Source organism: Uranotaenia lowii, chromosome 3 (assembly GCF_029784155.1).
Source record: "Uranotaenia lowii strain MFRU-FL chromosome 3, ASM2978415v1, whole genome shotgun sequence".
NCBI lineage: Eukaryota > Metazoa > Arthropoda > Insecta > Diptera > Culicidae > Uranotaenia > Uranotaenia lowii.
Genome location: NC_073693.1, coordinates 211,947,519 through 211,961,963, shown reverse-complemented (window position 1 = coordinate 211,961,963; position 14,445 = coordinate 211,947,519). Strand labels below are relative to the sequence as shown.

General features: G+C 39.9%; 1 protein-coding gene across 9 annotated transcripts in view; it reads right to left on the bottom strand.

Annotated features, from left to right (window-relative positions):
* Positions 1-362: 362 nt before the first annotated feature.
* LOC129755075 (regulating synaptic membrane exocytosis protein 2) overlaps positions 363-14,445 on the bottom strand; it is a 209,294-nt gene continuing 195,211 nt past the window's right edge. For 8 of the 9 annotated variants that reach the window (XM_055751411.1, XM_055751404.1, XM_055751405.1 and 5 more), the window contains one exon: positions 10,818-11,472. In XM_055751411.1, coding sequence (XP_055607386.1) covers positions 11,266-11,472 — 207 coding nt within the window. In that variant the 3' untranslated portion in view covers positions 10,818-11,265. Of the gene's footprint in view, positions 1,579-10,817; positions 11,473-14,445 lie in introns of those variants that run through there. The other variant, XM_055751406.1, reaches the window with a different exon arrangement.

Below are 14,445 nucleotides of genomic sequence, written 5' to 3'. Positions count from 1 at the left end.
TCGAAGGAAATCGTTGAGGAGTTAAAATAGACATCTCATTAACAAAAAGTTAATTTCCATATCCATATTTCCCAATTTTAGCTAATAGGTTTGCCGCAACAATCCGTTCTATTCTAGGATGTGTCTGAGTGTGTTTTTGTTGTCTCTAAGGCAAAAACAATGTTTGTGTAATTCCGCTTCCCTTCTGCCACCATCGCCTTCACAATTTCCATTTATCCTAACGCGTGTGTTTGAGTTAGATTTTGTTCGGTTTTTTTTTTCGTTCTTTCGTTCTAGTGTTTGTTTCAATTAGAATATCTCCGGACGCTGCTGTTTTTTTTCCGCAGACGGTTGCTGTTCACGTTATCAGCACTTTCTTTTAGGTTGTTTTTTGTTTCTCTCGTGTTTCCCCTCTTCTTGCTTGCGTTCGGTATTTTTGTTGTTGTTTTATTTGATGCTATGTTTTTCTTTTGTTTGTATTGTTTTTGGTTCTATGTACAAAGGATTTCTCAATTAGTTTGCTTCATTTTACTCATTAGATTACTGCAGTAGATTTACAAATTTGTTTGTTTTTTTTTGTTCAATGAGTGTAGCGATTTTTTTTCGTCTTCGAATGTTTTTTTTTACTTGCTCATAAAAAAGGTTGTTTTGTTTCATTTTTTTTTATTCCTGTTCCATACCAGCTGTACACTAAATGGCGGTCGCAATATTTATAGTCTTATGAGAGTTTGAATGAGAAATAGGAAAGAGAAAATTACATGAAAATGCACGTATGTCAATTTGGCGAAAATCATTGAGAGAGTGAACGAATTCGATTCGGTTGTCCTATCGTGTTTTGTTTGTTTTCCGTTTCTTGTATTTTTTTAATCATTTTTTTTTTTGTTGATTGTTTGGAATTTTCTTCTTGGAATTAAAAATAAAAGATTAGGAATGAATGTATTGGTTAGAGCTTACGGTTGGTTTTTTTTAATGTCAAGATATTTGATCTGATAAAGTGATAATTAATAATTAAATGTTCCTTGTTTTCATAAATATAATGGAAGGCTTGATTATTTGTTTCATCTTTTTACAAAGTAGCTTCAACTTTCTTTGTCATGAATGTTCTGATGTTGTAAATTTTCTTTTGATGAATTGTATCAATACTTCTTCAAATATTAATTTTAATAAATTCACAGATTTGAGTTTCATTTTTTTCCTTAGGTGTATTTTTTGTTCTTATAAATACGCGAAAAATCTGAAAATCGCTCTCGCTTTCCGTGCTCGTTTATTTTTTAAATTTTAATTTTTTTGCTATTTTTGTTGTTAATTTTTTTTGGTTTGGGTTTTCTCTCTCTAGTTTTCTTTTAGTTTTATATCTCTCTCTCGATCGCTCACTCGTTCATCTGCACTCGTCGCTGAATTTGTTAATAATATATTATTTCATTTGTTTAGTCTAGTCTCCTATACTGGAACATCATGGCGCCGTTTCGATCGGTTGTTGGCATTTTACCACTAACTGGCGTTTGGTTTCGTGATATGAAAATAAAGATTCGAAATGTGTAAACCATAGGGTAGGTACGCCGATGAAACTTATGCTGAGGTTTGTCAAGGTTTTCATTACTGTAAAGAAGTGAAAAAGGTTATTGATATTCGATTGTGTTTTTTCAGATTATCGATAAGGCGGAATATTGATTGAAAGAATTGAGTACAACTTGCCATTTGCGACCAAAACATTTCCAAAATTCAAAGAAGCGTTTGACAGAACAATTCAAACTAAGCGAAAAACTTTGAAACTTAAAGGAACAAGAAAGAATAGTACTTTGGAATCTTAATCGATAATTAAATTGTTTGACATTTTACAACAATTTTTGCGAATCACATGGTTTTAACGAGAAAGTTCTATACTGAACTCTGGTTTTCACAAAATAAAATACCAATAAAAACGAGGAGTTGAGACCACCGAGTTCTTGATTTGCCTCCACTAGGACTAGGCTGTCTTTTTGAAGTTTGATGAGGTCAAAATACTTTTTCAGACAGGATCTAACTCAAACTCAAATAATCATACAGCGACTATAGCTGCACCAAAAGGAATATGATAAAATTTGCAAGATTTCGGAGTTGAAACGGAGAGAGACTTTTGGTTGTTGTGCGTCTCGTATCAAAATTATCTGACAAGATAAATTATTGTCGCCTCCGAGGTTATCTTATAAATAATCTTGGCCTACTGATCTTCTCAGTATCCAGGAAACGAGAAAAGGAACTCAGTTCTACGTCCCCTAGTCTAGATGAATCCAGATATGGAAGGCTGTTGTACAAAAAAAAGGATTTAAGTAGGCTAGATAGATTTACTCTGGAGCTTGAGAAACCCAAGCTAGAAATATTTTCTCTAAATTAACGCTGAGCAAAAAATGCAATACGTGGTATAAGAAACAACGAAAATGATTAAAAAATGAGCACCGTGAAATCGCTTTGTTCATGAAGTTCGAGCTCAACTTCAGTTTACTAGAACGTATTCAATCATAGCGTAGACTAAGGGTATGGTGTACACAGACTTCATTTAAAATACGGTGAGTTTCATAATTGGTAGATGCCATTGCTCGTCTCCCTAACATTATAGTTATCAGCTCAAAAAGCATATACCTAAGGTAAATCACCCAGCAATCAATTTTGTAGCTAAATTTCTAAACAACTTTGTTAACAGCTCACTCACAGTTCTCTTTGCGCCCTCGAAGACGATATTCTCGTCATTGGTGACTTCAATATGCCCGGTATGAAGTGGTGCTCTATCCATGGTAGCTTTTTGTACCCGGATTCTGTGCGCTCTACATTCTCGGCACCTTCAAACATCATACTGGACTCCTTGAGTACGGAAACCTTACGTCAAATTAACAGAGTTACTAACGAAAACGGCCATATGTTGGATCTCTGCTTTGTCAGCGAAGGGTCTCGTGTTCCGACCTTTGTTTCGGCTCCTGATCCGTTCGTAAATGTAGTTCAGCAACATCCAGTTTTACTGGGCTCGAGGTCACTGGATTGCATGCTTCTGTCGAAAAATCAGCACCTTTCTATCTCGGCTTCAGGGAAGCGAATTTCGATGTTTTCTTCCATATCCTGATAACTATCGACTGGGAATCTGAACTCGATCTATTGAATCCCTATGCTGCGGCCGAAATATTTTCACATATCTTAAATTACGTTATCGACCGCCACGTGCCAAAGCGCACGACTTCCGGCAATTTGCGAACTCCCTGGTTTACGGAAGAACTGAGAATAGATGTGCACTTAGAAATCACCATAAGCTCAAATCCTCCCAAACTAAGGATGTATATCGAAGACTAAACTCCCCTTATAAAAAAGCCAGTAAGCGTTGTTACCAAAATTTTCTTTTCCGAGTACAACGTAACCTCAAGTCCAACCCAAAATCGTTCTGGAAGCATGTCAAAAGTCAGCGGAATGAACCTGGTATTCCAACTCAAATTTTTCTTAATGGCTACATTGCGAACTCTGATTGCGGAATCAGTGCTCTCTATGCTCAAAAATTCTCGAGTACCTTTGCTACTGCTTCAACATCCCCAGAACATGTGGAGAGTGCTTTTAGGAATGCTTCACCACTCGGTTTCTGCATGAGCACGATTGTAGTAGAGGATGCGGTCATATCTAAAGCAGCGACAAAGCTCAAACACTTCCTCTCTACTTGTCCGAACGGCATACCATCTACCTTTTTAAAATTATTAATGCCTGTTTTTTCTGAAACCTGTGAGACTAATCTTTCAAGCCTCTCTGGACAGTGCCACCTACCCTTCACTATGGAAAGAAGCTCACATGTTTTCGGTCCATAAAAAAGGGGATCGGAGAGATATCAACAACTATAGAGGAATTTCTGCTTTATGTACAATCTAGAAACTATTCGAATTAGTCGTCATGGATCCGATTTTCTCGTACTGTAAACAAAATTTTTTAATAGATCAGCACGGTTTCATGCCCAAACGCTCCACGACAACTAACCTGTTGACCTTCACCTCCTTTGCAAGGATGGAAAAATTCGTTCACCAGCAAGAACGCTAATGATTTTCAATCACCGCTGTTCACGATGGTAGCATCGGCGATGCGAGCGTGAACAGACGATCGCCGATTGGTCGGATTGGCAATCCAAATGAATGAACTCGGTCGTGGTCGTGGTGAAAATAAAAAACGAACCAGTTAACTGCGGCGAATGTTTCGGGAATCGGTTCGGTCACCCGAATCTATTAAAAGTTCATTCATTCGGAATTGCAATCGGTAGTGTTCATTCTGGTGTATGAGTTTTTTCCTTTCTCGATTGCTTCGATTGGCTGTTAGAACTGAACAAGTTCACCACGGATTGCAAATTGATTGAACTTTGATGCGATTTTTTCCATGCTTGCTCCTATGTACACGAAAGTTTAGCTGTTAAGTCTCAAACTGACTGTTTGATAACGTGAACCAAGATATCGCCATTGGTAAGCTTGGACCGCTTAAGATTATGCGGACCTTTGCTTGGCTAGTTCCGCAGTTACTTAACTGGACGTAAATTGACAGTTCGCGATGGAGACACTTTCTTTAGCCAGTTCTCTGCCTCCTCCGGTGTGCCCCAAGATAGTCACCTAGGATCGATTATCTTCCTAATCTATTTTAACGATGTGCTCTCACTTCTCGACGGCCCGAAACTTTGTTATGCTGATGATCTTAAACTGTTCTACACCATGAACGGTCAAGACGACATAGATTTTATGCAAAACCAGTTCAATCTTTTCGCACAGTGGTGCGACATCAACTGCCTGCCTCTGAATCGCAGTAAATGTGCAGTCATCAGTTTCTCTTGAAGACGGCAGCCTTTTTGCGCGGAGTATTTCTTAGAAGATGAGTCCATTGCACGGGTGGACCACATCAATGATTTGGGCGTAATACTCGACCGTAAGCTAGAATTCAAAACACATATTTACGAACTACGTCGTAAATAAAGCTTCTAGAAGCCTCGGATCTTTATTTCGAGTGGTCAAGAATTTGAAGGACGTGTACTGCCTGAAAAGCCTGTATTACTGCAAAGTTCGATCCATCCTCGAATACGCATCAGCTGTCTGATGTCCCTACTACCAGAGCGGTAACGAGCAGCTCGAATCTATCCAAAGACGCTTTTTGCGTTATGCCCTCAGACACCATAACTGGCAAGACCCGTTCTACATGCCAAGCTACGAACATCGATGTAGACTCATAGACATGGATACTCTTTAAGCCCGAAGAAATGCAAAACGAACTCCTTTCGTCGCCGATCTATTGACATCGCGAATCGATTGTCCTTCGCTACTAAAAGTTATTCTCTCTTAGTGTGAGACCCATGGACTGAGAAACCAGGACCTTCAACTTATGTTCCAATTCGATTGAACAACTATGGAGCCAATAGTGCATTCATCGGTGTTATGAAAACGTTCAACCGCTTTTCCGAGTTCTTCGACTTTGACGTTTCCTGGAATGTTTTACGTAGAAAAGTTCTAAGAATATCCTAAAACCTATACTTGGTCTGTTGATTGAGAAAACAAATAAACAAATACGTTTCATCCATATTTTTGAATGATCGCATAAAACTTGATAGAAACAGCATTTACCTTCCAAAGTGGAGGTACTCTTGCTCTTGCTTTGCTCTGCGAAGTAGTTCCATCTCCTCGTGGTGCAGAGTGGAAACGTGTCTACAGACTTGTCACCTGTAGGCGTACGGCCGAGAGAACTACACGTCACACTTGGTGCAGCCAGTCCGCCGACGAGCTGCGTGCCGAGTGTGGCAAAAACGTGGTGCGACTGGGCACCTTGGTACCAGTGCTCAGTTGCAAGACGATATGCGAGACGACCAAATGTTTGAGCGGGTTTTGATCGCTCTGCCTTTTGGGGAGGTTCCTGGCCCCGATTCGTGGATACGATCGACACACGACAGACAGAGGGGCCTTCTGCCGTAACATGTGGCGCCCAGTGGATGGGCCTCAGGTTGAGTCTCGAAGAGTCGAGACGGAGAAATAATAGGATGTGTGGATATCTCCAGACCCGAGGAGAGGCGAGTTGTTCTCGTCTCGAATTGGGTCAAGAGTCGATTTGAGTGAGGACCCTCAAGACACGAGGAGAGGTGGGTAGAGTCGCCTCGAATTGTGTCAAGAGGATGAGCGTGAGAAGGTCTCGAGTCACGAGGAGAGACGGGTCATGGCGTCTCGAATTGTGGCAAGAGACCGAATGTGGGACTCGAGTCACGGGTAGCGGCGAACGGACCGCTAACCCGTGAGTCGTGAATCGTGCCAAAGAGTGGATGACGATTGCTGGTATAGCACGTATAAACGAGTATTTGCCGTGAAGCGCATTGCGCGAGTATGGTCTCCCATCTCGGGTATAGCTCTCGTTGCAGGTCCGGGTGGGAATTATGGCCAGAGGCCCCAGGTGGACTTTATGGCGTAAGGGTACAAAGTATCATGAGTCGTCCAATTGCACCCATGGACCCAGAGTAGCAAACTGGGGGGACGCGGTGGCTCGTCGTGCCTTGGAATGCAATCCATAAAAAGGATTTACCACCTGGGTGATCAACTAATTAAAAAAATCCCTTTTTCGTACATAATGAAGAAAGCAAAAAAGCACAATTTTTGCTCTCAACGCATGCGAATCGTTGCCAGTGACAATATTTGATGCATCTCTCATTGGAGAATTCTTTTAAAAACACCATCTAATTTTTAGAAATCTGGTTGCACTTCTGATCTCAGAGAGAACAACAAGGCTGTTCTCTCACTTGAAGCCACGCGGAAGAACAAATTGAGCGAACTCGTCTTCAGAAATTGTAATCATGGCGAACTTTACATCCTATCCGATTTAAACCGACTTCTAGTAACCATATTTACGACCTTTTACTTATTTGGTTGGAATTACTATTCGAAGAAACCTTATTAACGACTTGAGCTATCATTTTTAATGCCATGTTATGTTTGCTGGGCAGTGTTCAAACTTTAACAGATCCCTTCGCGAGTTTAGTATTTACATAATCCGGCGCATTAGATTCAAATTCTATTACCCATAGATGACAACAGGTTCATAACTGAGGAAATGCGGTCGTCTTTGCACGGATAATGTTGAACACCTCAGATATTCGTTGCAACAGACCGAATATATTGCCAATTGTTATTTCATCAAGGATGATGAATCTAGAAAATCTTGGCATATGTTCAGCGAATGGATTCATCCATATAAGACAATCTTCTCACAAAGAAGAAGCAGATTGCAACAGATTGCGAACAATGCAGGTTAAACTCGTCTTTGGAAAGTGTGCATCCGTTACTCGGAGTGGATGCGAGGTTGAGGAAACATCTAGAGCGTAATCCCAGCAAACATTTAGGAAGGTATATCGCAGGAACATCAAAATTATTCAAACAAATATACCAAATGAAAAGATAATATTAAACTTACCAAAATAGCATATAGCTACAAAAGTGGAGGCGATACATCACAATGACAAGATTCCAAAGATCGATCTCCCTACAAAAAAGCAAAATAAACGATTTAAATTAATTTGAGTAAAACGGAAAAAAAATTCCTACACCGAGATTTGAACTCCAGTCCATCGAGCTCGCTATCCGACACCTTGCCTTGATGATAACTCATCAATTGAAATGATCGTTGCCAGTGTTCCGAAAATCACTCGGAAGAAACGCTCATGATAGGCTTCTAGTTCGAAACATTCAAAGCCGATTGCTGCTGCCTGTTGTTCCCTAGAGATTCGGCAGAGCGACAATGCGAAGTCAATGTAAAAAAGATTCAAAAGCGAGAGCGGATTCGCATCTAAGTCGATCTCTCAAGCTCACTACCTGGTGTATCAGAAGTGATTGAGACACTTACTGATACAAGATCCAATTCGAAAATCCACTCACTCACTCACTCAAACTCAATCAATGCGGCATTGCATCGGTTCATACTGCCTGCGTACTTTCTGCCAAAGCAACAATAGCAACAACAAAGCAAGATGTATCAGGCAGACAGCATTCGATCATCGATCAGTAAACGAGTGAGTGAGTGAGTGATAAACCGCTGGGATATCTCCCATTTATCAACCAACCGACCATTTAGGTTTTGCTTTCGCTGTTGAAAACGTTTCAGTGTCTCTCATGAGAATTGAGTGATTTTCGGAACACTGATCGTTGCTACAGCTCTATAGGTGAGATTTTCTTTACGAACCAGTCAAAGGAAGAAAGGGAGAGACCAGATAGAGTGTCAATTGAAAGACCGTCCATTTATCGTAAATCAGTTCACTTTTAGATAGCTCAAATCGTTAATGTCAAATAAGTATATTCTCAACGTAAATATGTCTTTACGTTCTCCTGTAAGCTGAGACTCCCCAGTAAGCACGTCTTCTCAAAAATCGACAGAGCATGCAAAAAATTGCGAGTTGAGTCACCGAACTTAATTTAATTAATTTCGGCGACACTCCAAGAAAGCAAATATTCTCATTCGGTTACACTCGTACGATGTGCTCGCAATTAATCCCCGTGTTTTTTATATGTCTGTTTTCAATCGTAGCAGTCTACTTTTCAGGCAGACAAACACGCGTCTCGCAGGGAAACATACAAACACGATTCGGATTGTGTTTGTGTGTTTCTCTGGAGGGCGTGCCTTAGAGTATTTCGTGGCACTCACCCAAGGCACGCGTATGGTGTGTTCCTCTCTGCCGATTAGATGATGCAGATTCGCCAGAGAAATCGATACGATCCCTCTGTCGATTTGAGTTACCTCTCTGCCGATTCATGTTTACTGGGTCGTAAGATAGTATCTACATCGATAATCGATTTAGATTCCGGCTGGGAGTAATGTTGTTAATGTCGCAGAAATCTCGATATTTTTACTATTTTTTTAACGAGCTTACGGAAATCGATAGCACGCATGGACAAATTATAAATTTTAAGCTTAGCGATACCGACCGCGGTATGAAAGCGTTACGGGAAATAAACTGGCAGGAACTTGTTACGTCGATGTTGTGGTATCGATCTGCTACAATCATATGTAGGACGTTCTTCGCATTCACACGCTTTCTCAACGACTACACTGGTATACCAGCCTTAAGAGCCCGCCTGGTAAAACCTTGAGCTACGGAGGAGCCGCAATTAAGTTCGAAAAGCACTTGAACTCTACTTTCGAGACAAGAAGGATCAAAACAATTCAATGCATTCAAAGCTAGAGATTGAATGTTCGACACTTCGTTACGCTATGAACGCAACATATCGTAACGCAACGTAAAGAAGATCCTTCAAACTTTTGGAAATAGGACATCAATAGCAATACCTCTCTAGGCCAGAGCAGTGATGTCCGTTGAATTTATTGTATTTTAATGCGAAAAGTACACCCCAATTCAGCAGCTAATGATTTTTTTCATCTAAGAAAATACGAAGTTACGGTCTTCGACAAAGTTTTTCAGCAGAAAATTTCCTTAAGAGAATTTTTAAATTGGCACACAAACCATTAGCAAGCTCAATTCCACAGAAGTAATAAAAATGATGTTGATTTTTCATAACAAAATATTCAATTTTCCCAATTCAGCTGTTGATTAAAAACAGATCGTGGATTGAATTAAACGCTAAAAACTATGACCATACAGAGATGATCATTAATATTCCAAGGTACGAAATGCAATCTAACAGCATTTAACAAACTAGCAATAAACAACTAAAATTAGAAGAAGCGAATATCTAAACTCAGAGCATCACTGAATATTTTTTGGTGAACTTCGGATTGGTTTTGTTTCGTGGAAAATTAATCTACGAGGTTTGCAAATGGCAAGCTGCATCTCAATTTTTTTTTTAAACTACTTATCTAAAATATATGTAAATATATTTTTACTTAAAAAATTTACTCGTTAGAAATAACTTATAATCTAAGATGATAAGAATAGTGAACAGATTAAAAATGAATTCACGCTAAGTGAGTTGAACTATTTCACAATTTCCAAATCAGACAAGTGTAATGATGCTAAACGAAACGAAAAAAGATTAAGGTAATTTAAGCTCTAAAAACAATATTTTTCCAAAAAAAACACTAAGCGGCACAGATCAAGATGCCGACCTGTGCCGTTTCTCAACGAAAAGCTCCAACCAACTAGTAACGAAAAGAGAATAGTGTAAAGTGTAACATGCGAGAAATTTGGAACGTACCTATGATCAACTAAAACACTTTTAGTTTTACATTATTTTGGGATTCTCGATTGCATTCAGTTAGTAAAGAAGATGTTTACTATTTAGAGAGACTTAGGTCTGAAGATTTTTTAAGAAGTCTATCGATGAGATTCTTCGAATTAAAAGTTAGCATTAAACAGATTTAGGTTTTGCTTTCTTGCATTAGAATGGTGGCTCATTGTGGAGAAAAAAACGGTACACTATTGCAAAAGTGCCTTCGAACATTGCTTCTAATCGGACTAATAGGAAAACTTCTAATCGGAGATAACTAAGTATTGGGAATCAGGATGGAAAAAATGGGAAACAAAGGTGAATTTTGTTCCAGCAAGGATAAGAAGCGGTGACATAAATGAAACCAGTTGGAAAATATCAACCAAGACATGGAAAACTGATGCCAGTACAAAATGAAACCACTGAAAGGTACTTTCGAATAATTCAAATGAAATATCGAACTCATACACATACTTAAACTCTGAACTTATCAATGTCTAAACATCCAAGTTAAATTCACAAAATTATCCTCGATCCAAAATTCAACTTACGTTGAGGAAATTGCACTTATTATTGAAGTCAGTTGCCTTTAAAACTTACCCAAAAATGTTTCATTCGACTTGGAATTCTTCTATGTTCTAGTGAAATAAAAACAAAACTCTGGAATTGTTTCCAATGATCTATATCACTCTCGCAAACCCAGTTCTATTTCAAAATAAGTAAGTTCTACATAATCTATGGGAGGAGGTTCTGTTTAACGATGTTTGCAACGGGAAAAAGGGTTGGGCAAATCTTCTGTCTAAAGAAGTAAGTTATTTCTATGCGAGGATATCTGCTATAAATACTCTCATAATATATCTTAATCATTTAACAGATCAATTGGTAACTCAGCTATCGAACCGAAAACATAAATTGCTAAAAACGATTAAATCAAACTCTGAATCAAATCAAAAACAAGAGACAGAAATCAATCCCAAAGGAAAGGCTAAAAAGGAGCGGCATAAAGAAGGAGTGTGTTGGTACAAAAAGGGCAGGGACAGAGAATTCAAAACGAAAAAAACAAATCAAAAAATCAAACAGCATCAATAGTGTGAGTTGATGTCAACAATGAATTTTACAGCTTGAGTGAATCGAGTGATGCAATTGAGGATCGCCTAGATAGACCCAAACTAGGTGGTCCACTGACCAGTGACGTGGTTCCGAACAGTTTGTACCATCCGATGACGATGTGTGATAGGTTTAGGTTGTCCAGCATGATTTGAGCTACTCCCATGAACACTTTTTTGCCCTCCATCCGTCCGTAGTCGCCCCATACTGTCACCTGTCGCGGAAGAAAGAGAGAATAGAAGTATATTTGTTACAGATCTATCAATAAGTTTCAAAATATTATTTCAAATTTACAAAAAACATAGATAAATAACCTCATCTAAGATGAAACATTTCATGGCTCTAAAGATAACGCTAAAAAATTCTAAGCTGGTGGTCAAAGTGAATCTCGAACAGGATTGACTTTTGTTAGTTTCTTCCCAGCATCTTTAGCTATCAAGATTGTGCACACATTGTGCTAAACTTGCAGTGAATCCGGTATCCGTGGATTATTACATTCATACAAATATTTGATGTCAAATTATCGAGATTATTATGCTAGAGAAGGTTATCCAGATGCGGATACAAAGGTACACCGAGGTTGAAGGCTGACGGAGGGAATAGAGAAACATTTCTACAAGGTTATCACTGTTGATGTGGAGCACGCCTGTTTATTATATTATCAGCGAAGAATTGAAGGGTCACGAAATCTTCAGGATTAAAATCTCATCAAACGCCTTGAGAAGCGTTCCTCTACAGAGGAAGTAAAATGAGGTCTGTCTGTTACTCCCATGAGAAAAAAATTATCGATGTGCATCAAGATAGCGCAAAAGCTAAGGCTTGCTTTGTAGATCATGCCGAACACTTGGTAATCTGAATTAAACCAATGTCCGCTTCATAATTTCAAAAAACTTCACAACTTTAGGACTTTCAAGAAGATGACTCAGTACTTCTCGATCGAACGCAGTTCCGGAGTGTTGGAAAGATCAGCTCTCACGGCACAAAATTGACTCCGTTAGCCTTGGTTTCTCTCTACCACCTTCTTTGGAGTAGTGGCAGATTGTCAAATCCAGCCGGAAGCACGATGGAACATCAAGAGCCTTGCGGAAAGGAAGGAGCAGCATCTGAAGGCTTTCTTTCAAATATACTCGCTCGTTCATAGTGCTATTTATTCACGTGCCTTACGCCACAAGTAAACAAATTCGTGGGAAGTCATCAGATCAGCTTCATGAAGGGACGGTCTGAGACGGATCAGATCTTCACCCAACGACAAATTTTCAAAAACTACTGTGAACACCAAGTCCCTACGCATCATCTTTTCATCGACTTTAAAGCCGCATACAAAATGTTACGAGCTATGGGAAATCATAAACGAGAACAAATCATACGAAACAGGGCTCCCGTCCCACATGTTTCTGGACAGCAACACAGCTGATTCCGACCTCGAAATTTGTAAGCTTTTAGCTAGGAAATTCTCAATCGTCTTTACAACTGGGGACGTTTCTACAGAACAACTAGCCAGGGCTGTCCGGAATATTTTTTCCTTTAGGTTCATCTTTGAATGGTTTCCTAATTGAAGGTGCAACCATCTTAAAAGCGACAGCAAAGTTGAAAAATTCTACCTCTACGGGCCCGGACGGTATACCAGAAACTTTTTTGAAGCGTTTTATGCCACTTTTGCTGACTCCCATCAAATATATTTTTCAATCATCGCTGGACAACGCTATTTTTCCCTCACTGTGGAAGGAAGCTCACTTGTTTCCTGTCCACAAAAAAGGGGACAAGAGAGATGTTAGCAACTACCGTGGGATATCACTGCCGCTCATTGCAAGTCCGACCCATTTGCGTTTTTCGTTGAAATGAGAAGAACGGCATTGAAAAATCGTAGAAAGTCCAACGGTATCAGCTCAAGGCGCGATATCCAACCTCTTTCAACTGGTCGTTATGGATCCTGTTTTCTCGTTTTGCAAGCCTCACATTTTCAACGACCAGCATGGATTCATGCCTAAACGATCCACAACTACCAACTTACATTAGCTTCACATCTTTCGTTCAAGACTGTTTTGCCAAGAAGACCCAAGCTAACGCCATTTACACTGATCTCTCTGATGCGTTCGACAAAGTGAACCATAATAACGCTACCGCAAAGCTCGAACGCTTAGGATTCTGTGGATCTCTACTGGACTGGGTCCGAAGTTTTCTTACGGGTCGGAAGTTATCCGTTCGAACTGGTGGATCCTTTTCCAGGCAATTCCCTGCCCCTTCAGGAGTGTCCCAAGAAAACCATATAGGACCTTTAATTTTCGTTATATACTTCAATGACGTACTCTCGCTTCTTAGCGGCACGCAACTCGCATAACTTTTTCACGCCATAAACAACCAAGACGACATCGACTTTTTACAGCAGCAATTTTCCGTATTTGCTCATTGGTGCGACATTAACTGCCTGCCGTTGAATCGCTGCAAATGCTCGATTATATCATTTTCCCGTAAGCGGAACACTCTTCATGCGGAGTACATCCTTGGACAATTAACCATCACCCTAGTGGACCACATTAACGATCTAGGCGTTATCCTCGATCAACGGCTGGAGTTCAAGATTCATACCAACTATGTTGTTGACAAAACTTCTAGAAACCTTAGATTCCGGTTTCGCATGGCCAAAGACTTACTGTCTGGTACTGTCTTAAAAGGCTGTATTGCTGCATAGCTCGTTCCATTCTCCAGTACGCATCAGCTGTCTGGTGCCCCAAAACGGAGCTGAACGAATCAAGGCTATTCAGCGGTGCTTCTTGCGGTATGCACTACGTCACTAGAATTGGCACGACCCGTTTCGTTTGCCAAGCTACGAAAATTGTTGCCAACTCATAGACTTGGATACGCTTCAAGCACCGTCAAGTTCGTAGAAACGCTACTCGAGCTCTGGTTGTCGATCGAGAATGGACTCTCCAGCTCTGCTGGAGGCTGTCCCTCTCAGTGTGCGACCCCAATGATTGAGAAACCAGCATTTGCAGTTATACGTTCCCATTCGTCTGAACAACTATCGCCTGAACTGAATTTTAAAAACTTTTAATCATTTTTCTGAGCATTTCGACTTTGTCTTTTCGAGTAATGTGATCCGAAGGAAAATTTTAGACGTGTTCAGAACTGGGTCCAGTGGATTTGAATGCAAGTTTTAATAAGTTATTCATGATAAGGTCATCATTTG